Below are 26,849 nucleotides of genomic sequence, written 5' to 3'. Positions count from 1 at the left end.
GATTGAGCGGACGGAACCAATGGAAGGTCCAACGGTCAAGAAGGCGGTCTCTGCAAGCGTCGTGGAACGTGTAGAGCACGACAAGACACAGAAGACGTCCTGGTCATCCACTGCATCTAGTCCCATCTCCAGCCGTCTAGACTCTGTCTTGCCACTGGACCCAGATGGGAATTGGGAAGAGAGAGTGAAGCTGACGCTGCGCAACTCTCCCTCACTTAAATCCAAATCACGCGCTAGTCTCGACACCATCATTATGGTGTCGAGTTCCTCATCGACGTCAACGATGGACGAACAAAAAAAATGGTTATCTCTAGCAAGGAATACATTTGGTTCACTCATGCCCCATATGAGCCACCACTTACAAACTCACTTTAGTACATTCAGAATATATTTGTATCCCTTTCTTGCTAATACAATTATAGAGATTCTCCCTAAATGCACCGAATTCATATACCTTGAGACCTACATTAAAGGCTGGATAATCTTGAGTTGTTTTTCTCTGGAATGGTGGAGGCAGATGAGAGATCTGATAGTTTTATAAGATTGAGAGGCGTAGGTAGAATAGATGGGGAGTATCTGTTTCCCAGGGTTGAATTGTCTCAAACCAGAGGGCGTGCATTGAAGGTGAGAGGAGGTAAGTTCAGGGGGAATGTGAGGTAAGTTTTTTACTCAGTCATGGATGCCTGGAATGTGCTGCCTGGTCTGATGGTAGAGGCAAATATATTAGAGGTTTTTAAGAGACATTTGAATAGACGCATAGATGTGAGGAAGATGGAGAGATATGGACATTGTGTAGGTGGAAAGGATTAGTGCTTGGGTGTTTTTTAATCTTTTTAGCTGGTTCAGCACAGCATTGTGGGCCAAATGGCCTGCTCCTGTGCTGTACTTCTTTCTGATTTACATATGTAGAGTAACAGAGATTCTTTTAAATCTTGCATTTATTAGCTACTGCCGTATTTTGTTCCCACAGATTTTGGTTCATCACAAGTGAAACGCTCTTGTGATCCCGAACATCTTTATTGTCTCCTCTCAGCTTTCTTGTAGGAAAGAAAAGCAATAGTGTGATGCTGCCGGGTTGTAGGCTGGTGTGGTGAGGGTGAGGATCTCATTTGTCACTCCCTTACTGATGTTAAGTTATTCAGCAGAGTCTTTGACATTTCCAAACTAATAATTCTAGATAGTGATGCTATATTTGGGACTTGACAATTAATGTGCTTAGTTCTAATAAATTTGTTCGCATTTCTGGCAACATTTTGACAACAGGCCCATTAGGTTTAACCAGTCTGTGTTAGTGATTGTGGAAGCACATCTACACCTATCACTGGACATCCATCCATATTCACCCCTTCTGTGCCTTGGTCATCCAAGTGCTCGTCTAGATGCTTGAATGTGGTCAGTGGCTCTCCCTGGCATTACAATCCAGGTACACACCCTGTCTTGGGTGGAACAAGGTTCCCCCTCAGATTCTTTCTGAACCTCTTCCCCCTCATCTGTGTTCTGCAGTTTTATTTGCCTCTTATAAGGGGATAAGGATTCCTGCAGCTGGTCAAACCTGCTCTGATACCATCAACTCCCCTTCACCCTGCTTCAGCAAAATGCTGGCTGTGTCGCAAACCTTCAACTCAATCCTCTCCCTGTTGCCTCACTCCTTCAACATTGCCCCTTCTTTTTTTTTTTGTAATTTATTTTTCTATTGAATTTCATCATCAAACAAACATTTCCATAAGATGTATTTCAGATACTGTACATTATATTATAGGCATCCGTTAGTCTCATGAGACCATGGATTTGTGCCTTGGAAGATTTCTAGGGCGCAGGCCTGGGCAAGGTTGTATGGAAGACCAGCAGTTGCCCATGCTGCAAGTCTCCCCTCTCCACGCCACCGATGTTGTCCAAGGGAAGGGCATTAGGACCCATACAGCTTGGCACTGGTTTCATCGCAGAGCAATGTGTAGTTAAATGCCTTGCTCAAGGACACAGGCTGCCTCAGCCAAAGCTAGAACTAGCAACCTTCAAATCACTAAACAAACGCCTTAACCACTTGGCCACGCGCCAACACATTACTGTACATATATTTCATATAATCATATTTGTCACAAATCTCCACATAATATTTATCTGAGGTATACACTTATAGAAAGGAGAGGAAAGAAAGAACAACCGAAAGAAGAAAACTATGACATTGCCCCTTCTAATCTGTGTTTTGTGCTTGTCTCGCAGGGTATTCCTCACTCCCAGCTTCCACAACAGTACCAGAAGCTCCTGGAAAAACTCAATAAAATCGAGCAGGAGATTTCAGGAGGAACGACTGCCATTGTTGCACTTATTCTCAACAACAAGCTCTACATCGCCAACATAGGTACTTCGCTGTGCTGTAGAATGGCTGTTGTACAGGCCCTCAGATACCTGCCTGTTGGTCCAACATCCTATCGGTTTATTCTAGTTTTAAACACAATCTCACTTTCCTGGAGTAATGATAAGGCAGCAGACAAGCATTGTCGTCTTTAGCCTGCAGATGTGGTCTTGACTAAAATGGGGTTTGAGCCAGGCTTGTTTGGCATCTCTAGATGAACCTGTGTTGAGCTTCAAGTATTGTTTTGGCTTTGAGTGCAACTGACATTTGTTGATGCTGCATTATGTTCACTAAGCCATTCTCCCCTGCCTTCCTCAAACACCAATGCACCCCTAGTGATGACTTCTGCCCTGCCCCTCTCCATTGAGCTTGTTCCTTCTCTCCTCTAACCTCTTCTCCACCCATCTGCCAAACTGACTCAGATCTAGCCATAAGCGAAGCGAGGTTCAGCATTTTAACTGGGCTCCTGTTCCTGTTGGCAGGCACTAGCCGAGCCTTGCTGTGCAAATCCACTGCAGATGGACAGCTCCAGGTGACTCAAGTCAGCGTTGATCACACGACAGACAACGAGGACGAGCTCTTCCGGCTGTCACAGCTCGGTGAGTGACCTTGACACAGAAGACGTTTCCAATCATGGCATCTGGAGAATGTCCAGATCTCAGATCTGTGCCACAAACAAGAGAAAATCTGCAGACGCTGGAGTTCCTCCAGCATCTTGTGTGTATTTCTCTAATTAATGCACTGGTTTGAAATGGAGAGCTAGAGGTATGGGCACTCCCCAGACCTAACTCAGAGTCTCCTTTGTATCCCTAAATTTAGTTCCTGCAATAATTTAATGGGCGGAATTCTTCTTCAGTGTCTGGAACCCTCACACCTCTCCATTCTCTTTGCATTCTATTGAATCCAGGCTTGTTAAAGCCATGGTTGGAAACAAAACTGGCTGTATGCAGGCTTCCTGCACTGCTAGTTTTCCCCATATGAAGTTTCACAGCTTGTAGCTGTGTTACTGACTTTCCTGTCTGAACACTGTGTAACCGTTAACAGTTTAATGACTCTGAGAGGGAGGGGGAGATCTGACAACATCAGTCACTTAATATGGAAAGGGCAAGGAGGGGGTGGTGAAATTCACTGATCACACCCTCCAGATATAACTTGCGAGGGTCGGAGTGGGGCAGATCTGATTGTGGTTGTTGTTTTAAAAAAACAGAATCCAATGCCAAATGTTGTGGTAGGTTTAAACTCTTCTGTGTACATCAGATGTCAATGAAGGAATGAATTTCTTCTGTTAAGGAATGTTACCTCAGTGGAGCCTTTCTATCCTAACCATCCATAATGAAATCGACTTCTTTAGAGTTGCACACTGATTCACTGGGCCATGATAGGTGTTAGTGTAAAGAAAAGGAAAGGTACGTCGCATCCAGAGTTTCTCCGGTTAGCGGACGATTTCCCTCCACGCCTCTCTGGGGTAGTGGGGATTCGCGTACAAGGCAAGTTACAGCGGTGGTTTGCCATTGCCTTCTGCCGGGTGAGTTTCCAAAGAGATCACCTGCTCGTAACCCAGCACGGATGGAAAGCGCGCAGGGGAGCCGGCTGGATTCGAACCCGGGACCTTTCGTCCCGAAGTCCGGCACTGGTGCCACTACGCCACCAGCCGGGTCCGACACTAAAGAAGCAATTCTAATTACCAGAAATGAAGCTCTTATCGCCAGTATCTTATTCCAAGACAGGTTTGGGCAGGTACAGAATAGAGTCACAGACACTACAGCACATAACAGGCCCTTCAGCCCATCTAGTCCATGCTGGTTATTCTGCCTAGTCTCATTGACCTGCACCTGGACCAGAGCCCTCCATCCCCCTGCCATCCATGTATTTCCCCATTTCTCCTGTTACTATCAGGTAGGAGATACAGAAGCCTTGAGCCACACACTCAGTGATTCGGGACCAGCTTCTTCCCCTCTGCCATCCGATTCCTAAATGGACATTGAACCCTTGGATACTACCTCACTTTTTTAAAATATATAGTATTTCTGTTTTTTACATGATTTTTAATCTATTCAATATACGTATACCGAATAAGATTTACTTCATTATTATTATTTTTTCTTGTATATCATGTATTGTATTGAACTGCTGCTAAGTTAGCAAATTTCTGATTCTCTTAAACATTGAAGTCGAAGCCACATCCATTTCTGCTGCCATGAGAAAACTTGAGTAGGCATGAAATTCATATCCTGTGCACTTAGCAGACTTAAACCGTAGTCAGCAAAACGATACCCTGACCTGCTAAAACATAAAGCTTCAAATGGACAACTTAAATCAGGTACCCATTAATTCACAAGCAGGGAAAAAAGTCTTTAAATGTTAATTGCTTTTAAATGCAAATTTGTCTTCCATTATACATCAATATTTAAAACAGGGGTCAGTTTTCTCAAGTCAGATGCAGATGAATGCTTAATCATTTATCCTGCTGCTGGTTGGCATGTGGCCCCCATCTCGGTGCCAGGCACTCCCAGTCAGTGCGTGGACCCTGCTCCAGTGCCGGACACTCACGTTTAATTTTTCATGCTGTTTCTAGGTCTGGATGCTGCAAAAATTAAGCAATGTGGGTTGATTGGAGGCCAGGACAGCAGCCGCAGGATTGGAGATTATCGCATGAAGTACTGCTACAGTGATGTGGAAATGCTGAGGTAAGGATGACATATTCCACCAGCTGCGTAACGTCCCTTTGCACCTGCATGCTTGCTTTCATTGACCTGCACACAAGGATATCCCAGTCTTGGTGCACATCCCCCCACTTTCCCTAATCGCTTACCGTTCGCGTTATCATCTGCATTCCTGTTATTGCCACCACAGTGGATAAGCTCCAGCCTTTGCACATTACTTTACTTCATTGTCGCCAAACAATTTATACTAGAGCGTACAATCATCACAGCGATATTTGATTCTGCGCTTCCTGCTCCCTGGAGTACAAATTGAGAATAAATAGTAAAAATTTAAATTATAAATCATAAATAGAAAATAGAAAAGGGAAAGTAAGGTAGTGCAAAAAAAAATGGAGAGGCAGGTCCTGATATTTGGAGGGTACGGCCCAGATCCGGGTCAGGATCCGTTCAGCAGTCTTATCACAGTTGGAAAGAAGCTGTTCCCAAATCTGGCCGTACGAGTTTTCAAGCTCCTGAGCCTTCTCCCGGAGGGAAGAGGGACAAAAAGTGTGTTGGCTGGGTGGGTCGTGTCCTTGATTATCCTGGCAGCACTGCTCCGACAGCGTGCGGTGTAAAGTGAGTCCAAGGACGGAAGATTGGTTTGTGTCATGTGCTGGGCTGTGTTCACGATCTTCTGCAGCTTCTTCCGGTCTTGGACAGGACAACTTCCATACCAGGTTGTGATGCACCCTAGAAGAATGCTTTCTATGGTGCGTTTATAAAAATTAGTGAGGGTTTTAGGGGACGGGCCAAATTTCTTTAGCTTTCTCAGGAAGTAAAGGCACTGGTGGGCCTCCTTGGCAGTGGACTCTGCTTGGTTGGACCAAGTCAGGTCATTTGTGATATTGACCCCGAGGAACTTAAAGCTTTTGACCTGTTCCACTTGCGCACCACCAATGTAAATGGGGTTGTGCAATCTGCTACTCCTTCTGAAGTCAACAACCAATTCCTTCATCTTGCTGACGTTGAGGGATAGGTTATTGTCTTTGCACCATGCCACCACGTTCTTAATTTTCTCTCTGTGCTCAAACTCATCATTACCCAAGATACAGTCTACAATTATGCAAGATTCAAACAGAAGAGTGTCCCGCTCCCTCTGGATGAACCGGACCTGGTGGCATCGAGATTCATTGTCACTGAGGAGGACGTTAGAAGGGCCTTCCGGAAAATAAATCCAAGGAAGGCGACGGACCCAGATGGCTTCCCAGGACGGGCTCTCCGGTCCTGTGCAAGCGAGCTAGCTGGAGTGTTTGCTGACACCTTCAACTGCTCCTTGCTTCAGTCTAAGATCCCCCTGCGTTTTAAGAAGGCAACGATAATCCCGGTGCCGAAGAAGAGCAAGGTGGCATGCCTGAGTGACTATTGACCTGTGGCTCTGACATTAATTGCTATGAAGTGCTTCGAGCGATTGGTTATGGCACACATCAACCACAGCCTACCGGTCAACCTCGACGCTTTGCAATTCGCCTACCGGAGCAACAGGTCAACGGCAGATGCCATCTCTCTGGCCCTACATTCCTCCTTAGAACACCTGGAGAATAAAAACACATCTGTAAGGCCCTTTTTCATTGACTACAGCTCTGCCTTTAATACCATCATTCCAAATAAACTGATTCCTAAGCTCCAGAGCCTGGGCCTTAGCACTCAGATCTGCAGCTGGATCTTCAACTTCCTCACAGACAGGACCCAGGCTGTAAAAATAGGGGACAAGCTCTCCTCTACAATCACTCTGAGCACCGGTGCCCCACAAGGCTGTGTACTCAGCCCCTTGCTGCACTCACCGTACACCCATGATTGTGTAGCCAAGTTTCCATCAAACTCAACATATAAGTTTGCTGATGACGTTATATTGTAGTAGCCATGCACTTATTCACCCAGACAACCTGCCTGAATTGCACTGCAGCCCCTGTGTGTGTCATCCTCACAGCTCACATACCCGCCCCATTTTGTGTTGTCCATAAATCATTAATAAATATGCACAAACAGAGGATTACGTTCCTTGGATCTCGATTATCCAGAATATATAGCCACAATATTTGCATCCATCAAAAAAATAAGTTAGAGTGATTTGTTTAATTAATTGATCTGGATGACAAATTGATAATTGCATAATTGATATGCAAGACAAGCTTTTCACTGTATCTTGGTGCATGCGACAATAATAAACCAATGCCAATAGAAAATAACCTTTTAAGTTATTCATTTACTTATCCCCAACCATGTCAATTCAATTAAGGTGACTTGGTTCCATACCTCAAATTTTTGGGACTGTTCCTTTGAATTCTGTTGGGGTGAATTTCTGATGCCTGAACGGATGTAAAGCTTGGGTTGCCTGTATATCTGTGTGAATAGTACCCACTGGTCACAGCTTGCCATGCAGGAAACGGGTGTAGGATTTGCAAATAAAATGATGTTTTATGTTTAAGAAAAACCGAAACAACTCCTTTATTGTAATCCAGAAACTGGTACCTGAACTTCACGTAATTACGTCATAAGTCAGACCAGCCTCTTAAAGTGGAACCCCAACTCAATGTCAGTGGTTGTAAATTATGTACATTTCCACCAATTACATTACCCTACAGGGCACCTTTATTTGTTTCGCGTCTGCCAACACGTACTCTATATACACCGATACTGCTCTCAGTTACATGTGATTTAATTTAGCCCCGAGTAAGAGTGGTAACATCTAAGAGGAGAATAAAAATGAGTTTAAATCAAGATGTAGGTGGGTGGTTGATGGCCAGCACAGACTTAGTGGGCCAACGAGCCTGTTTCTCTGCTATACCTCTCTAACTCTGACCCGACCGTGACCCCTGGTGTCCGGGCACTGACTCGGCCGTGACCCCTGGTGTCCGGGCACTGACCTGGCCGTGACCCCTGGAGTCCAGGCGCTGACCCGGCCATGACCTCTGGTGTTGATCTGCCTGTTCATGTCTTTTTTCCTACGGGGAGGAGGGATTTGGGGGTTAATGTGCTTGTTCCATTTCTGTTTTTTTTGTGGGGAGGGTGTATTTGAGGGATTGCTGATCGTACTGCCTTTCTTTTCTTTCTTGGTTACATGGCTACCCAGAGAAGAAAAATTTCAGAGTTATATCATTTGATAATAAATGAGCTTTGGACCTTTGAAACTTTGTCCGGGGCACTGACCCAGTTGTGGCCTGTGCTGACCAGAGCACTGACCCGGCTGTCTGCTTGCATTTGCCTCATGCCGGTATTGATGATATACCTTGACAATAATTGGGTTTTTCACCTTGGTTAGTCCTGCCAAGACGAAGCCGGTGATCGCAGAGCCAGAAATCCACGGAGGGCAGTCACTGGATGGGGTGACGGGGTTTTTGGTGCTGATGACCGATGGACTGTACAAAGCCCTGGAGGCAGCTCATGGTCCTGGACAGGCCAATCAGGTGAGGCGTTGCTCTCTCTCAGAGCACCGTGTGCTTCAGCTGCCCCGGGTACTGAGGTGCTGATGTAGTCCGAGCCCTGAGTCTGAGGAGTTTGAGTGGAAGTCATGGGTGCTGCTGGCTGGGACACTATGGGTGCCCTTGACCTGGGGTGTATGGGCTGGGCCCAGCATCTCTCCAATGAGTGCGGTTGGGTTGTGTTTAGGGTTCGGGTTGGTATGCGCTATGGGTCTGAATGTATGCTGCAGATTGGTCTGCTCTGGCGTGTGTGCACTTTGTAGAAGTGGGGGCTCCATGCATGATTTCCATCTGTATTGGGTTGAGCTTCAAGCTAGCAACTTGGCCTCGAAAAATAACAGAGAAAAATGCTAAAAGAAACGGTAAGGCTGCCCCACAATGCGCTACAAGGTGTGGAAAGGAACAACAAGTAGAACGAGCGGGTGTGTGTTTGGTCCAGTGCATAGTGCAGTGTGAAAGTTCGAGTGTTGCAGCTGAGTATATGTTCAGTAGGGTGTGCTCTAGAGTGGCTGCAGTGTATTTTTTATGTGTGATCAGGGTCAGTGGATGCGTGTTTGGTTCAGTAAGTGTGCTGTGTGAGGGAGCCAGTGTTGGGGTTTGGTACTTGTTCAGAGAAGTGTGCTCTGGGGTGGTATAGTGTTGAGGGAGAACAGCTGGAGTGTGCTCTGAACTGAGGTACGAGCTTAGCAGTGGCTGTGTGAACTGTGTCCCCGAGCGTTGCCAGAACCCGTTCAGACTCCGGGGGAGAGCGTGGGTTCTGCTTGTCACTGCCTGACTCCCATCACCTCCCCTTGCAGGAAATCGCTGCCATGGTGGCTACAGAGTTTGCACTGCAGACGAGGCTAGATGCTGTGGCCCAGGCAGTGGTTGACCGCGTCCGAAGGATACATCGCGACACCTTCATCAGTGGAGGCGAAAGGTCAAAGTTTTGTGACAGACACGAGGACATGACCCTCCTCATTCGAAACTTCAACTACCCTCTGGGGGAGATGAGCCAAACGTCCACAAGCCCGACCCAAGGTAAATGAGACCACCATGTGTTGTTTGGGTATTGTCTGCTTCGTCACAGCCGATCACTGAGCCAACTCCTGGCATTTGACCCGGCTGGGTTCTTGGTGCTTGTGGTTTAGCTCTGTTGCTTTGGACATCAGGTGAAGTTGAAGGACTGGCACTTTGACCGTTGTAGTGTAGCTTCGATGATGTCATGTGTGGCCAAACTTTGCCTGTTTCTTACACTGTTGGTTGCATGGCCTCAACCAGCACAGAAACCAAAGGGTTAACTGTTGCGGCAGATGGCACACTAACCACACAAGTTCTGAAGGAAGGATGACATCTAAAAGCAAAAGCACCTGTTTGCATTCCATTATACTCTTCCTCTGAGCAACTGTTGCTAATGACGGTAAGGCTGAGTGTACGTACAGACTGCTCAGCTGCAGAAGCCATCAGAACAGAGCCTGATTTATCTTTGCTGGGGGTCCCATGAACAGATTTCTGCCTCACAGTCTATAACCTGCTGCTTCACTGAGTTTTTCCATGCCACACACTCTTCGCCCCTTATCTAGCAATAGGAGACATGGTGCAGTGTTAGTGGAGATTAATTCTCCATGCTGGTAGCATGTAAGACAGGGGCCAGGAACACGGGAGTACCTGACCTGACACAGTATGTATGTCGTATTTCTGTGCCCATTGGAATCCAGTGTGACTGCCAAATACCACATGAGACCATGAAGGGTCTCGGCCTGAAACATCGATAGTTTGTTCATTTTCATGGATGCTGCCTGACCTGCTGAGTTCTTCCAGCATTTTGTGTGTGTTCCTACAAACTAAAGGCAACTGATTACTAAGCAGAGTAACAACAGGGAGCTGCCTAAAAAGATAATGAGAAAGAAGATTGTAGACAAATGTGGAAGATATGGAGAAAGCTTTAGTAACACACACAAAATGCTGGAGGAACTCAGCAGGTCAGGCAGCATCCATGGAAATGCATAAACTTTTCTTTGGCTTCCAGCCAGGTACAAATATCAATTTTAACCGACATTTCGATGATCAACTGCCATCTTCAGGGACGTTTCAGGCCAGGACCCTTCATCGGGACTGGAAAGGAAGGGGATAGATGCCAGAATAAAAAGGTGAAGGGGAGGGGAAGGAGGTTTGCTAGAAGGTGAGAGGTGAAGCCAGGTGGGTATGAAAGGTAAAGGGCTGGAGAGGAAGGAATCTGATAGGAGAGGAGAGTGGACCATGAGAGAAAGGGAAGGGGGAGGAAGTCCAGGTGGAAGTGATAGGCAGGTGACAAGAGTTAAGAGGCCAGAATGTGGGATAGAAGAGGAGTGCAGGGGGGAGGGACTTTTTTTTAAAACCAGAAGTAGAAATCGATATTCATGCCTTCATCTCTACCCAGGCAGAATATAAGGTGTTGCTCCTCCACCCTGAGAGTGGCTTCATTGTGACACAAGAGGAGGCCAAGGACCTTATCATTTGTATAATGACCAAGGGGCATGTGGCACTGTAGTGTAGCAGCTAGCATAACACTGCAACACCAGCGGCGGGGTTCAATTCCCAGTAACGTTTGTACGTTATCCCTGTGACCATGTGGGTTCCCCCCTTGTGCTCCAGTTTCCTCCCACATTCTAAAGGCATGCGGGGTAGGATTAGTAAGTTATGGGCACACTATGTTGGCGCCGGAAGCATTGGCGACATTCGCGGTCTGCTCCCAGCGCAGTCCTGGACAGTGTTGGTCGTTGATACAAATGATGCTTTTCACTGTCCATGTCCATTCCGATGTTCATGTGACAAGCAAAACTAATCTTTAGAATTGGAAAACCATTAAAGAGCAGGCTTTAAAGGATGTTCAGGAATCATTTATAAAGAGCTTGTTGAATCTTTGAACATAGTAAAATCTATGATAAAGCGGCCTTGGTGTTTATGAGGCCGCTCATGAGGGTTTCGGGAAAAGGGTTGAGAAGTGAAGCTGATCAAGCAATGATCTTACTGAATGGTTCAAGATTAAAGTTCCAAGTCCATTTATTATTAAAGAATGCATAAATTATACAACCTTGAGAGGTAGCCATAAAGCAAGAAACCCAAAATAACCCAATTAAAAAATAAATAAAAGACCAAATCCTGATTTGCAAGAGAAAGAAAAAAAAAACAAAACGTGCAAACATCTGAAGCAAACAACAACATCCTGAACCAAAACTGAGTCCTTAGATCCGACCCTGGTACAGCCCAGAGAAGGTCGAAAGCCTCACTTATCAGTTCATTATATTAGCAGGCACCTAATGCTGACATATCCCGAAGGAGTTGGGACATTTGGCTGCCATTGCTTTTCTCTTATTATTGGAATTAATGGTTAATCACTCTTGAAGGATATGCTTACTGGCTAGAATTCAGTGATAAAGCTAATAATGCCACAGAGCACATTTTTTAAGGATGAATTAAGAGCTTGAAAATGGATCAGGGTGACATCTGAAAGGTAGGACATGAGGTTGTGCAAGCTTCCAGCCCATGCTCTTAATAGCTGAATGCATTCTGGAATGGTTCCAGTACATCAGAGGAGGATAATGCAGTCCTTTGAATTGGAAGGTGACATGAAGGATTCAGTGAAATACGGGTCTATTAGTTTAATAACAATTATTAGTCTTGCGGTTGATACCTCAGGTAGAGGAGGGCCTATTGCAGACAGGATAGAAAGGACGTAGCTTGTCTCCCAAAGAGCATTTGGGCAGCTGCCATCCAAGATCGCTGCCTCTTGTAGTATCAGTAATGGAATCAGTTGGATTGAGAGCTAGCTGGCAGGTCCTGGGATCCGCTTGCATTCGGCTGAAACTGTTGCTTTTCACTGTTCTAATAATGAACTTGTTTTCAGTATTGGGAAAGGCTGCGGATAAAGTGGGACTTAGGGCTGTGGGCTTCAGGCCAATTCTGATGACTGGCAAAAGTATGTAAACTGGCACAGTAGGGAAATGGAACATTGAACCTGCTCGCACTCTTCAGGGGAAAAGATTTTAAATCAGGTGGGCGGAGTTGTACGGTGGAAAGAAAAATGGAGTACAAGGACAGAAGTATGAGTGGGCCTTCTGGCTCTGAACCTGTACTGCCTTTTATCAAGATCACAGTTTGTGACTGACCTGTGCACCATTTTTGCTGCACTCTTACCATATACGTTGATTCTTTTAATGTCCGGAAATACAACTATCCCTCTTTTGAATGTTTTAGTGACTGAGCCTTGACCTCCATCAAGGGTAGAGAATTGCAAGGATTCACTGCACTCTCCACGTCTCCGTTCTGAACAGCCACCTGCTATTCTAAGATTGAGAGTCCTAGTTTTGGACTTCCCAACTTGGAGAAACAACCTTCTCTGTATCCAACTATCAAGCCCTGTTAGAATTTTGTAAGTTTCAATTACATTCTCTAAACTAGAGAAGAGAAACCCAACCTTCTCAAATCTGTCCTAGCAGATGTCTAGTGAATTTTCACTGCATTCCTTCCATACCAAGCATATCTATCTCTTAGATGGAGATAACAGAGCTGTAGATTCATTATTATTAGTGCCCTCTAGACAGCATTTTTTTTCTTCACTGATTGCTTCTTGTTGTCGTTCTGTGAGAGGTGTACAAGCACTCCCAGATCCCTTAGAACATCAACATTGTGCATTCTTTCAAAGTTCAAGGTAACATTTATTGTCAGAATACATCCTTGTCACCACTTGCAACCCTGAGGTTCTTTTTCCTGTGGGCATACTCAGCAAATACATAGAACAGTAACTGTAAACAGGATCAATGAACAACCAGTCCTGCCAAAGGGTCTCGGCCCGAAACACCGACTGTACTTTTTTCCATAGATGCTGCCTGGCCTGCTGAGTTCTTCCAGCATTGTGTTTGTGTTGCGTGGTCTCCCAGCATCTGCAGATTTTCTCTTGTTTGAAACTGTGCATATATGTCGCCATATACAACCCTGAGATTCATTTTCTTGTGGGCATACTTAACAAGTCTATGCTATAATTATTATTCTAGAGTAAGTGAAAGACTGCCCCAACTAGGGTGTTCAATCAGAGTGCCCTTTCAGAAGTTATTCCCTTTGGTTCAAGAGCCTGATGGTTGAGGGGTAATAACTATTCCTGAACCTGGTGGTGTGAGTCCTGAGCCTCTTGTACCTTCTTCCTGGTGGCAGCAGCAAGAAGCTGCGTGGTGGGAGTCCCTAATGATGGATGCTGCTTTCCTGCGACAGTGTGTCATGTAGATGTGCTCAATGACTGGGAGGCCTTTACCGAGCCATATCTACTACTTTTTGTAGGGATTTCTGTTCAGGGGCATTGGTCTTTCTATACTGGACTGTGATGCAACCGTCAATGTACTCTCCATTGCACCTCTATAGAAGTTTGTCAAAGCCTTGTTGAATCTCCGCAAACTCTTAAGGATGTAGAGGTGCTACTTTTCTTCATAACTGAACTTGTATGCTGGGCCCAGGACAGGTCCTCTGTAATAATGACACCTAGGAATTTAACGTTGCTGACTCTCTTCATCTCTGATCCTCTGAAGAGGTCTGGTTCATGGACCTCTGGTTTCTTTCTCCTGAAATCTATAATCCATTCCTTGGTCTTGCTGACATTGAGCTGAGAGGTTGTTGTTACGACACCACTCAGCTAGGTATTCATTCTTTTCCCCCAGGTGCTGATTCATCACCACCTTTGATTCACCCTACCACAATGGTGTCATCAACAGGCTTGAATATGGCATTGGAGCTGTGTTTAGCCGCACAGTATGAAATAAAATACTGCCTACGTTTCAATGGCCAAATTATTGCTAGACTCTCTACTGGGTCTTAAACCAATTTTAACTTGGTCAAAGTTTCACCATTCCCTCGTTGTCACTGGGCAGGAACACCACCACACAGACTTCAATTTCACCGAACCATGCTACAGAAAAAGTCAGCCAAGACCATCAAGTCCACATCAACCATGATGTTACCCCAGGCTGCTGTGGGAGGCGAGGGAGGAGATTGCTGAGCCTCTGGCGATGATCTTTGCATCATCAATGGGGGCGGGAGAGGTTCCGGAGGATTGGAGGGTTGCGGATGTTGTTCCCTTATTCAAGAAAGGGAGTAGAGATAGCCCAGGAAATTATAGACCAAAGATCCTGAGAGGCAGAACTTATGAACATTTGGAGAGGTATAATATGATTAGGAATAGTCAGCATGGCTTTGTCAAAGGCGGGTCGTGCCTTATGAGCCTGATTGAACTTTTTGAGGATGTGACTAAACACATTGATGAAGGTAGAGCAGTAGATGTAGTGTATATGGATTTCAGCAAGGGATTTGATAAGGTACCCCATGCAAGGCTTATTGAGAAAGTAAGGAGGCATGGGATCCAAGGGGACATTGCTTTGTGGATCCAGAACTGGCTTGCCCACAGAAGGCAAAGAGTAGTTGTAGATGGGTCATATTCTGCATGGAGGTCAGTGACCAGTGGTGTGCCTCAGGGATCTGTTCTGGGACCCTTACTCTTCATGATGTTTATAAGTGACCTGGAAGAGGAAGTGGAGGGATGGGTTAGTAAATTTGCTGATGACACAAAGGTTGGGGGTGTTATGGATAGTGTGGAAGGCTGTCAGAGGTAACGGTGGGACATTGAATGGATGCAAAACTGGGCTGAGAAGTGGCAGATGGAGTTCAACCCAGATAAATGTGAAGTGGTTCATTTTGGTAGGTCAAATATGATGGCAGAATATAGTATTAATTGTAAGACTCTTGGCAGTGTGGAGGATCAGAGGGATCTTGGGGTCAGAGTCCATAGGACACTCAAAGCTGCTGCGCAGGTTGACTCTGGTTAATAAGGCATACGGTGTATTAGCCTTCATCAATCGTGGAATTGAATTTAGGAGCGGAGACGTAATGTTGCAGCTATATAGGACCCTGGTCAGACCCCACTTGGAGTACAGTGCTCAGTTCTGGTTGCCTCACTACAGGAAGGATGTGGAAACCATAGAAAGGGTGCAGAGGAGATTTACAAGGATGTTGCCTGGATTGGGGACATGCCTTATGAAAACAGGTTGAGTGAACTTGGCCTTTTCTCCTTGGAGCGATGGAAGATGAGAGGTGACCTGACAGAGGTGTATAAGATGGTGAGAGGCATTGATCGTGTGGATAGTCCGAGGCTTTTTCCCAGGGCTGAAATGGCTGCCACAAGAGGGCACAAGTTTAAGGTGCTGGGGAGTAGGTACAGAGGAGATGTCAGGGGTGAGTTTTTTACGCAGAGAGTGGTGAGTGCATGGAATGAGCTGCCGGCAATGGTGCAAGAGGTGGATACGATAGGGTCATTTAAGAGACTTTTGGATAGGTACATGGAGCTTAGAAAAATAGAGGGCTATGGGTAACCCTGGTAATTTCTAAGGTAGGGACATGTTCGCCACAGCTTTGTGGGCCGAAGGGCCTGTATTGTGCTGTAGGTTTTCTGTTTCTAACCACCTATTTACACTAGTCCTACATTAATCCCAGTTTTCCATCTCCCCTCATTCTCATCAGTTCTTCCTGAATTCTACTGCTCACATACACGCAAGATGAAATTTAAACAAAGAATGTGCAGACTCTACTCAGACGGAACCGGACATTCGACCTACATGCAGGTGGCTGAAACTTAGAAGCTGCTGCGGTACACCACTACGACATTAAGCACCTTGTGATATTTCTTTTGTGCTGGCAGGAACTCCCATCAAGGAGCGGCACGGTAGTATGGTTAGCACTACGGTTGAAATCCCGCCGCTGCCTGCGAGGAGTTTGTACATTCTCCCCGTGACTGCGTGGGTTTTCTCCCACAGTCCCACCATTTAGTAGGTTAATTGGCCATTATAAATTTTCCCTGGAATGGCCTATTCTGCGTCATATCTCAGTAAATCAATAAATAAATAGAACAGTGGAATCAGATACAGTAGTGATTTTCAAAATAGAACTGGGTTATTAAAAATTAGAGGTATTTGCAGAATGACAAGGGCTGGTAGAACCAGTTGGTTTGTTCAGAGTCAGTACAAGCAAGGCAGTCAGCCTTTTTTCGTCAGTTCATCTCCAGTTGATCACTGGCATCTATTGTCCATCATTGTGTTTCTGGCCTTTCAGAACATTCAGAGTCAGCCACCTTGGAGGGTACAGACTCAGACATTGGCCATTTGGGGCAAGGACACAGATCTCATTCCCTGTACAAACAAGGGAAAATCTGCAGGTGCTGGAAATCCAAGCAACACACACAAAATGCAAGAGGAACTCAGCAGGCCAGGCAGCATCTATGGAAAAGAGTAAACATTTGAAGTCTCGGGCCAAGACCCTTTATCAGAACTGGACAAAAAAGATGAGGAGTCAGAGTAAGAAGATGAGGGGAGGGGAAGAAGAAACACAAGGTGAAATGTGAAACTGGGAGGGGTGAAGTAAAGAGCTGGGAAGTTGATTAGTGAAGGAGATACAGGGCTGGAGAAGGGGGAGTTTGATAGCAGAGGACAGAAGGCCCTGGAAGAAAGAAAGGGGGGAGGAGCACCAGAGCAAGGTGATAGGCAGGTAAGGAGATAAGGTGAGAGAGGGAAATGGGAATGGGGAAGGGGGGGGGAGCCTTCACCAGAAGTTTGAGAACTCAATGTTCATGCCATCAGGTTGGAGGCTACTCAGAAGGAATATAAAGTGTTATTCCTCCAACCTGAGTGTGGCCTCATTGCGACAGTAGAGGAGGCAATAGACTGACATGTCGGAATGGGAATGGGAAGTGGAATTAATATGGATGACCTCTGGGAGATCCTGTTTTTTCTGGCAGATGGAGCATTGGTGCTCGGTGAAGTGGTCTCCCAATCTGCGTGGAGTCTCCCCGATATGCAGGAGACCACGCAGCTACACCGAGAGCACCGGACACAGTAGGTGACCCCCAACAGACTCATAGGTGAAGTGTCCCTCACCTGGAAGGACTGTTTGGGGCCCTGAATGGTAGTGAGGGAGGAGGTGTAAGGGCAGGTGTAGCAGTTGTTCTGCTTGCAAGGGTAAGTGCCAAGAGGGAGATCAGTAGGGAAGGGCAAATGGACAAGGGAGTCATGTAGGGAGCAATCCTTGCGGAAAGCAGAAAGTGGGAGAAAAAGATGTGTTTGGTGGTGGGATCACAATGAGGCCACACTTGGGTTGGAGAAGCAACACCTTGTATTCCATCTGGGTATCCTCCAACTTGATGGCATGAACATCGATTTCTTGAACTTCCAGTAAACCCCACCTCCCCCTCCCACTTCACCATTCCCTATTCCCATTCCCCCCCTCGCCGTATCTCCTTACCCACCCATCACCTCCCTCTGGTGCTCCTCCCCTTCTCTTTCTTCCATGGCCTTCTGTATTCTCCTATCAGATTCTCCCTTCTCCAGCCCTGTATCTCTTTCACCAGTCGACTTCTCAGCTCTTTACTTCACCCCTCCCCCCCCCAGTTTCACCTATGACCTTGTGGTTCTTGCTCCTCTCTCCCGCTCGTCCCACCTTCCTCATCTTTATTTCCAGTCCTGACGAAGAGTCTCGGCCCAAAACAGCGACGGTACTCTTTCCCATAGGTGCTGCCCAGCCTGCTGAGTTTCTCCTGCATTTTGTGTGCGTTGCTTTCATTCTCCGGCGGTTATTTGTGAACAAACTAAAGGTTAACTGTGCAGGCTCTTTGAATTTGAGATTTATTTAATTACTGAAATTTCCCCAGCTGCTATTGTGGAATTTGAACTCAATAGTCCAGTCATTGGAAGTTAGTCCTTTCATTTAGCTGTACATTACTACACCGTTCTGAGCTGCATGAAGCTTGGCAAACAGTGCACCTGTTGACAATTTTTGTTACTAGTTTAACCAGCATCTGCAGAATTACTAGTCCTTCATTTAAGAGTCAAGTGAAACAGATATCTTCCCTTATCAGTTCACACAGGTTTGTAAAGCAAGGTAAAGAAACACTGGGAATCCGAAAGTATTAATATCAGCTTCTGCTCACGATTGCTAAAGTAAACGTACTTGAAGTGTGAAGACGTTCAAAAGAAAAGAAAGAATGTTGCTACGTGAATCTTGCATTTGTCCACATTTTCCTAACTGCATTAAAGTGCTGTGGCATATACATTGGCATTTAATTATAAATTAAGGTTTCCAATTTTGTATATCAGTGAACACGAGAAAACCTGCAGATGCTTGAACACCAAAGCAACACGCACAAAATGCTGGAGGAACTCAGCAGGCCGGGCAGCATCAATGGAAAGGGCAGACGACGTTTCAGGTGGAGACCCTTCATCAGGGCCGGAAGGGAAGGGGAGAAGTCAGAGTAAGAAGGTGGGGGAGGGTGGAAGAAGTACAAGGGGGCAGGTGGCTCTCATGGTCAAAGAGGCGGAGGGCAACGGGGGGGGGGGGAGCAGTGAGAGAATGTTTCACTGAAGGGCAGGCATCCCTCAGAAGAGACTTCACCGTTATTGTAGAATCACAAACACAAGAAAATCTGCTACTGCTGAAAATCCAAAGCAACATGCACCTTGCCACCTTGTACTACTTCCTCCCAGTCCCACCACCACCTTCTTGCGCTGACTTCTCCCCTTCCTTTCCAGTCGCGATGAAGGGTCTCAACCCAGAAGATCACCTGTTTACTCTTCTCCAAAGATGCTGCCTGACCTGCTGAGTTCCTCCAGCAATTTGTGCACGTTGCTTTGTATATCTTTGAGCTTTCCTTAAATAAAGGCATCCGTTAGTCTTGCGAGACCATGGATCTGCGCCTGGAAAGTCTCCCCTCTCCACGACACCGATGTTGTCCAAGGGAAGGGCATTAGGACCCATACAGCTTGGCACCAGTGTCATCGCAGAGCAATGTGTGATTAAGTGCCTTGCTCGAGGACACAACACACTGCCTCGGCTGGGGCTCGAACTGACGACCTTCAGGCAGCTAGTCCAATGCCTTAACCACTTGGCCACGTGCCCACTGTCTTTAAATAATCTTCAGTTTCAATCTTCTGATGTACAAAATAGAAACAGGCATTGGTTCTAGGGGCTCTTGAGCCTGCTACAGTAGGTAGTGGATAAAGGTCTTGGCTTCCCTTTCCAGTCCAAACTTAAAGTCGCTTACTTTGTTTGGAGTTTAAAAAAAAGTTTCATAAGCATACGCATTAAAGGATCATTAAGAATTTCAAGGATAGAAATGCACATTCACGGCACTCTTGAGTGGAGAGGATTTTGTCCATCTCAGTTTAGAGACCAGCTGTGTAATTCATCATTGTTAATTTGAACAAAAATGTTTCAGCATTTCCTTTAGCTGGCCCCAATTTTAGAATTTTATCATCTACCCTCACGCTTCTTCAGCCATTTCCAGGATCCAGTAAGGGCACTTACTCTTCTGCGGTCGAGTGAGAGTAGGTTAAATTAGCCCACTCTGAGTTCCTAACATCAGTGGAAAATAAATCAGCCTTATCCCAAAATTCAATCTGATGCATCCTCATTTCACCACCTCGAAAGCAAGCTTTGTCCTCAACAAGGAGAGGATGGTCAACATGCTTCAGGTGTGACCTCACTGAAGCACAAATACAGTAAGACTTCCTTTCACCTTGCTACAAAGACCTTTACAATTGTTATTAGAATTGCCCTCTTTACCTATATGTTTCACCTAATCTATCTGAACAACTTCTAATTGTTTCCCACTAATTTAAAACAAAACATCAGAATCAGGTTTAATATCATAGTCCTTTGTTATGAAATTGGTTAACTTTGTGGCAGCAGTACAATGAATAATATTTTAAAAAGCTGTAAATTGCAGTAAATGTATATTAAATAGTTAAATTAAATAAGTAGTGCAAGAACAGAAATAAAAAGCATTGAGTTAGTGTTCATGGGTTCAATGTCCATTCAGAAATCAGTTGGCAGAAGGTAAGAAACTGTTCCTGAGTCGTTTTGTGCACTTTTAGTTTTCTGCACCTCCTTCCTGATGGTAACAGTAACAAGGGGCGTGCCCTGGGTGTTGGGGGTCCTTAATGATGGATGCCGCCTTATTTGAGGCACTGCTCCTTGAAGATGTCTTGGATACTACAGGGGATAGTATCCATGATAGAGATGACTAATTTTACAACTCTCTGTAGCTTTTATCGATCCTGTGCAGTCTCCTCCCCCCACTCCCATAGCAGATGGTGATGCAGCCAGTCAGAATTCTCTCCACAGTACACCTATAGAAATTTTGGAGAGCATAGGTGACAATTCAAGTGTCCTCAAATTCCTAATGAAATATAACTGCTCTCTTGCCTTCTTTATAGTTGCATCGATATGTTGGGTGCAGATTATGTCCTCAGAGATATTCTCCTGCCAGGAACTTGAAATTGCTCGCTCTCTCCACTTCTGACCCCTCTATGAGGATTGGTTTGTGTTCCCTCATCTTACCCTTTCTGAAGCCACAATCAGCTCTTTGGTCTTACTGACATTGAGTGCAAGGTTGTTGCTGGGACACCACTCAATTAGCTGGTACATCTCACTCCTGTACAGCCTCTCATCACCATCTGAGATCGTGCCAACAATAGTTGTATCATCAGCAGATTTATAGATAGCATTAAAAACATAGGTCATATGGAAATAATTAACCTCAATTACCCATGTTCTCAGCCCACACTACTTTGACCTTTCAGTTAAAGAGCTTTTAGATTAATTTTTCAAAAATTTGGGCATTGCAAGATGGGTATATTTTACCCTCACAACAGGAATTCTGCAGATGCTGGAAATTCAAGCAACTTTGATGTGTGTTGCTATATTTTACCCTCTCTGTCGTCCTTGAGAAGACAGTGGTGAACTGCCTTCTTAAACCTGGTGAGGTTTCTACTGGGCTGGGAGTCCCATTGTTCACACTGAACTGTAAAGAAATAGAAAGAAAAAATTAGGGATTTGTATGAATGAAGAGAATTCTGCATGTGCCCGAAGAGAACACGGGTGTGAGAATAAACTGGGCTGGTCGTCACTTTTTCTGTTATGCATGTCGCACAATGCAGTGGGGAGAGTGAAGTTGAAACATACCCTTCTCCTGTTTGCTGTTTAATTGCGCTCCACCATGCATGACTGCAGGATTGCAGAGTCCTGTCTGATCTGGTTACCTCTGTCCATTACCTGTAGTTTCATTACTTTAGCCTATTGTGGTTCTGAGCTGCGGCTAGACCAGGTTGTTGCCTCATTTTTAGATATTCTTGTACTGCTCCCAGAGGACCTCACAGGCAGTCACAAAACAAAGCCTCTTCTCAGAGCTGCCAAAAGCCTATATTAAAGAAATACCTGTACCTAACACAGTTTGTATGGACTGGGTTGTTTGTGTTTAACTTGATTCTAGTTTTGAACCACCAGAACTGCTTTGAGTCTGTCCCATTTAGTGTGGTAAGTGTCATTGGGGTGGTGACTGGATTTTCGTCTCCACGAGGACTGTGCAGTGCTAGTTTATATCATTGCTCTCATGAACAGGTTCATCAAGGCGCAAATAGAGTAAACATGGAGAGTGGGAGAGTCTAGGACCAGAGGGCACAACCTTAGGTTAGAAGGTCATCCTTTCAGAACAGAGATAAGGAGAAATTTCTTTAGCCAAAGGGTTGTGAATCTGTGGAATTTATTGCCACAGCTGTGTAGGCCAAGTCATTGGGTCTGTTTAAAGTGGAGCTTGATAGGTATTCTTCTGCCTTTTCCCCACACACTTTTGGTGACCTTACTAATTCTTGATTAATCAGGACGTCAGAGATTATGGGGAGAAGGCAGGAGAATGTGATTGAGAGGGAAAGTACTGTAAATCAGCCCCGATGGAATGCAGAGCAGACTTGATGGGCTAAATAGCCTAGTTCTGCTCCTCTGGCTTATGGTCTATAGGCCGGCTAGGATAAGGTATAATTGGAAGGGACAAAGTAAATCTGACCAGCTCGAAGGAAGCTAATGATCATGATGACATTTTACCACAAACTGATGTGATGACTTTTAAAAATTACAGATTATTAAAGCAGCTGCTGTGTTTTGTGAACTGGTTCAGGAATTGAATCACTGCCACACCTCCAGGCTCTGCAAATTCCTTGCATTGTCTCGATCTGCTCTCCCACCCAATTTGGTATCACCAGAAAACTTGGGCCAGTTCCACCGAGCCCAACCGTTAGAGATAAATAAAGCCTCTATGCTTGAGGTATTTGAAGAGGCAGCTTGAAGGAAGCAAAACCAGTTCCCACTTTGAAGCCACCATGTTATTGTGTGAATTGGAAGGTCTGGCACTCTGCATTCCAGTGAGATACAGACTTGTGGGTCTGACTGCAGTTCATCATCTGATAGGGAGGGTCAGTTAGTTTTCCAGTTAAATGTATCAGTTAGATCCCACAATTGTGAATTTAATCCCTGCAAGGCTGGATGCAGGGCTGGTTCTTGATGATACCTCTGGGATGGTTGTCACTTGTAGATTGGCTGATTACTAAAGCCTGGATTGAGTTGTGCAGAAATCACTCATATAACCCACCTGGGCTTCGATTAAGATGACTTGAATTAATTTTAATGACCAAGAAGGGAACTTTAGATTAAATTTGCAGAATTTGTTTGGATGTTCAGCTACTTTGTCTGTGCAGGAGATGATGTGGGGGGGTGGGGTGGTGTTGGTGAAGAGAACAGTGTGTATTGTAATGCACAAAGGTTAGAGCAGAGGGGAACCTCTACACGTGTATGTTTGCCTTAATTGTTCATCCGTCTTTCCAGGGGGTCGAATCTACCCAGTCTCCGTCCCTTACACCAGCACACAAGGAACTCTGGGGAAAACCAGCGTCACACTCTCTCTGGTGATGCCATCCCAGAATCAGATGATGAACGGTAATCACAGCAACTCAACAGGGGACGAGACCACACCCACACTCACAAACAGGTATGTGTCCTGAGTACAGGCACACTGAGTGCAGGTGAAGGTGGCTATGGGATTACCTGCTGTAAATGTTTGCTACTACAGCAACAGCAACTGCTATAAACTTCACTACCACAGGATGTCTTTTGTGTTCTGTAGCAGAAGGTGTATTTAGAGTGGTGGGGTAAAGGACAGAGTAATGTCTGACACTTCCTACACTTGACGGGCAGATGCCTGATATACTTGTGCCTCGGCCAAGCTGTATATCATGCCAAGTGCCCTCGGTGCATGGGACCCTAAGCTGCTGTCCCACAGGGGAGAGAATCCATGTCTGGCATGTCTGGGGCCGTGTCGTTTGCGGTGGGAAGTTGGCAGCTTGCGGGAGGGGGGAGGGGGAGTAAGGTCGGGGGTACCGGTGTCAGTCGGGTTGGAAGGTCAGAGCTGGGTGTTGCTCAGGGAGGGAGAGCGAGCAGGCTCTGGCCATAGGCTGGATGACCACCTTTTGACTCGTCTCAGTGCCAGGTTGAAATATCCAGAAATGCAGAAATGCTTTTACTGGGTGTTGAACTGATGCTGTATTGTTAGTCTGTACTGAGGCTCCGCAGTGGGAACTCTGGATGTCATCCTCTGCTTTTGACCACCTCTCCCCAGCTCCAGCACACACCACCACTGCCAAATCATTACCATGCTTCTCATCCACTTTGACGTCCCCACCCTGCCAGTAGCTTGACTGTCTTCACCTCACAGCATTAGCTCCATTTGTCCACTTTTTCCTCACCTCTCTCTCTCCAGCTCCCGCCCAACACCAGCTGGACTGCGACAGACTTCGTGGTGGGTGCTATGTTATGTCACCTTCTGCTCAGTCAGCAGAGTTCCTTCCCTGAGTCACGTTAATTAATCAAACAATTCTTCTGTTGATTCCGTGGCTTTGACACACACAGGTTATTCCAGATTTACTTATTTAAGTTTGTTAGTCTCTGCATCTGCTGTGATAGCTTTTTAATGTATGTCCCGATCACAAGTGTTCCTCTGTGGATTGCTAGCTCCAGATCATCATTGCAGACTGCTGCAGGTGCAGTGTCTGCCAGGGAGGTGTCAGCACATGGCAGATTCAGCCGTATGCTCACGGTTTGGGAACAAGGGACCTCAGTGGCTTCTGATATGAAACAGCCGTGCTTCCTTTCAGAGCAGAGGGGGCTTGGAAGGGATTTAATCGAGAGCTTAAAGTCATGAGGAGTTTAGATAACTAAAAGGACAGTTAATCCACTGGCTAATGGTTTAAGTTGTACTATGCACCCTCTTGTTTAACGGCATAATGCGGACATACGACTGTCCTTCTGATTTCTTTCCAGCCAAAGTCCAACAGCCACGTTGCAGTCGACCAACACGCACACACATAGCAGTAGCTCCAGCTCGGGTGATGGGCAGGGCCACCTGTTCCACCGGCACCGGCTCCCTCACACCCTTCAGCCTGACCAAGACGGCCGCGTCGAGCCCTACGTCGACTTCTTGGAATTCTACAGACTCTGGACTGTGGACCACAATGAGCAGACCATTGCTGGAGTCCAGTAGGTGACTGGTCAACACTGCCTCTGGCCACAGTTCAGCTGCTGGGAGCCTCTGGGTTGTGACATAAAGCGAACCCTGCCTGCGTCACTGATTTCATCAGCTTTCCACGAGTGACTGGAGCTGAACGTCAGCCAAGTCTTCAGGACTGCCCGTTCTCCCAAACGACAGCAGCTAACCACAGCTGTGGTCAGGACACCAGAGCCCTGCAGATGGAGAGGAATATCTGAATGTGTGCACGTGCTGGGATTGGGCCAGCTTCATCTGTGGTGACCCTCACAACCAAATAGTTTGCCTGCTGTATAAGCTGTGACGTGATGATTGGCCCATGAGATGCAAAGCAGCTCCCAGGGAACAGATGGCTGAGGTTGCTTAACTTGGGAAATCTTCTGATGAACTCTTAAGTTCTGGGTGTATGTTCAGGAGGTGATACAAATTCCTGTTGTTAGATCGAGCATCCTAACAAGTGTTTTTAAACTGCTGGTCTATGCTATCAGTGGCTGCAGTCAGCATCCCAGGCAATGACGCTACGAATAAAAGACGTTCTCCTGCCACTCAGCCAGCCTTTCCTTGTGATCTTTATCTGAAGGGGACGAGGCACGTGTCCGCGAGCATGTGAATGACTGGGAGATGTAAACAGAATGTTACAGTAAATGAAAATTTTTTTAAAAACACAACCACAGGTACTGGAAACCTAAAATAAAGAGTTAAAATGCTGGAAAGGCTCATCTGGTCAGGCAGCCTCTGTGGAATGAGAAACGGTTAAGCCTCAGAGTTCTCCCATTAGTCACTTAACCAGTGAACTGCAACTTACCTCCACAGTATTCCTGGCGCTGCCCTATTGCAAATATTTACTTTGTCCTACCCATCCCTTCCCCAATGTAAAACTTTTGTTTTTACCCAGTTCTGACGAAGGATTTTTGACCTGTGTCTTTATCCTTGTTTCTCCTGCACAGTTGCTGCTGAGCTGTTTTCAGCATTTTCTGCTTTCATTTCTAACATCATCGTGTTTGTTTTCAGTTTCAAGGTCGTGTATCTTTTCCAGTTATCGTCTGTTTGTCTCCTGTCTACTAAGATAGGATTTTCTTCTACTGTTGTGCTTCGTCACAATGATGCAGTGTTTGCTGGCTAGGATTAGGAATTGTTATCAAAATTTTTTGCAGGGTAACTCCGGGTTGTGGTGCAGTGTTTGAGGATGTTGTGACTGTGAACAAAGTCACCGGGAGACACTGGTGATATCGAAGTCTTTATTTAGCACACAGCAGGCATCATACTGGAGAAACTCTTGGGAGAAAAGGCTTCCTAAGCTCAAAGTACATTACATTTTTATACCGTTAAGATCAATGGTAACTCGATACAGCTTCAATAGTTACAATGATGTCATTTACTTCAATACTTTGGGTTGACGATGCTTCACTTAAGTTATGTACAAGTTTCAAACACCTAAGTCTTCACACCAACACTCCAGATGCCCTAGATTGAATATTAATTGCATTGCCTCTCATTCTTGCATGTGAAGACATCTCAAGTCAGCAGGTATTTCCTGGTTTGCGATTGACCCCAGTCTGCAGCTTCAGGAAGTCCATTGCTCTGAGTGGCATTTGAAGTTCAACTTGCAAACCACATTCAAATCTGAAGACTGGTTGCTTTTGAAATTAATATTTTCTATGTGCTATAACTGCAGAATACACCCTAACAAGGGTACAGTTGCGAGAAAAAGTTTGTGAACGCTTTGCAATTACCTGGTTTTCTGCATTAATTACTCGAAATGTGGTTTGATCTTCAGCTAAATCACAATAATTGACGAACACAATCTGCCTGAACTAATAACAGCACAAACAATTGTACTTTTCGTCAATACAGAGCACACCATTTAAACAATCACAGTCCAGGTTCAAAAGGGTATGTGAACCTCTGGGGTAATGCCTTCTACAAAAGCTATTTGAAGTCAGGTGTTCCAGTCAATGAGA

General features: G+C 45.6%; 1 protein-coding gene across 1 annotated transcript in view; it reads left to right on the top strand.

Moving 5' to 3' along the window:
- The window catches only part of tab1 (TGF-beta activated kinase 1/MAP3K7 binding protein 1), a 38,559-nt gene extending 12,681 nt beyond the window's left edge, over positions 1-25,878 (top strand). The window contains exons 5-11 of the mRNA XM_072271818.1: positions 2,221-2,359; positions 2,836-2,952; positions 4,929-5,040; positions 8,315-8,459; positions 9,272-9,494; positions 23,175-23,337; positions 24,666-25,878. Of these exons, the coding sequence (XP_072127919.1) occupies positions 2,221-2,359; positions 2,836-2,952; positions 4,929-5,040; positions 8,315-8,459; positions 9,272-9,494; positions 23,175-23,337; positions 24,666-24,885 (1,119 nt within the window). The 3' untranslated portion in view covers positions 24,886-25,878. The remainder of the gene's footprint in view (positions 1-2,220; positions 2,360-2,835; positions 2,953-4,928; positions 5,041-8,314; positions 8,460-9,271; positions 9,495-23,174; positions 23,338-24,665) is intronic.
- The last annotated feature ends 971 nt before the right edge of the window (positions 25,879-26,849 follow it).

This window comes from Mobula birostris, chromosome 11, assembly GCF_030028105.1.
Source record: "Mobula birostris isolate sMobBir1 chromosome 11, sMobBir1.hap1, whole genome shotgun sequence".
NCBI classification, from domain to species: domain Eukaryota; kingdom Metazoa; phylum Chordata; class Chondrichthyes; order Myliobatiformes; family Myliobatidae; genus Mobula; species Mobula birostris.
This window is presented reverse-complemented; position numbering and strand designations above follow the sequence as displayed.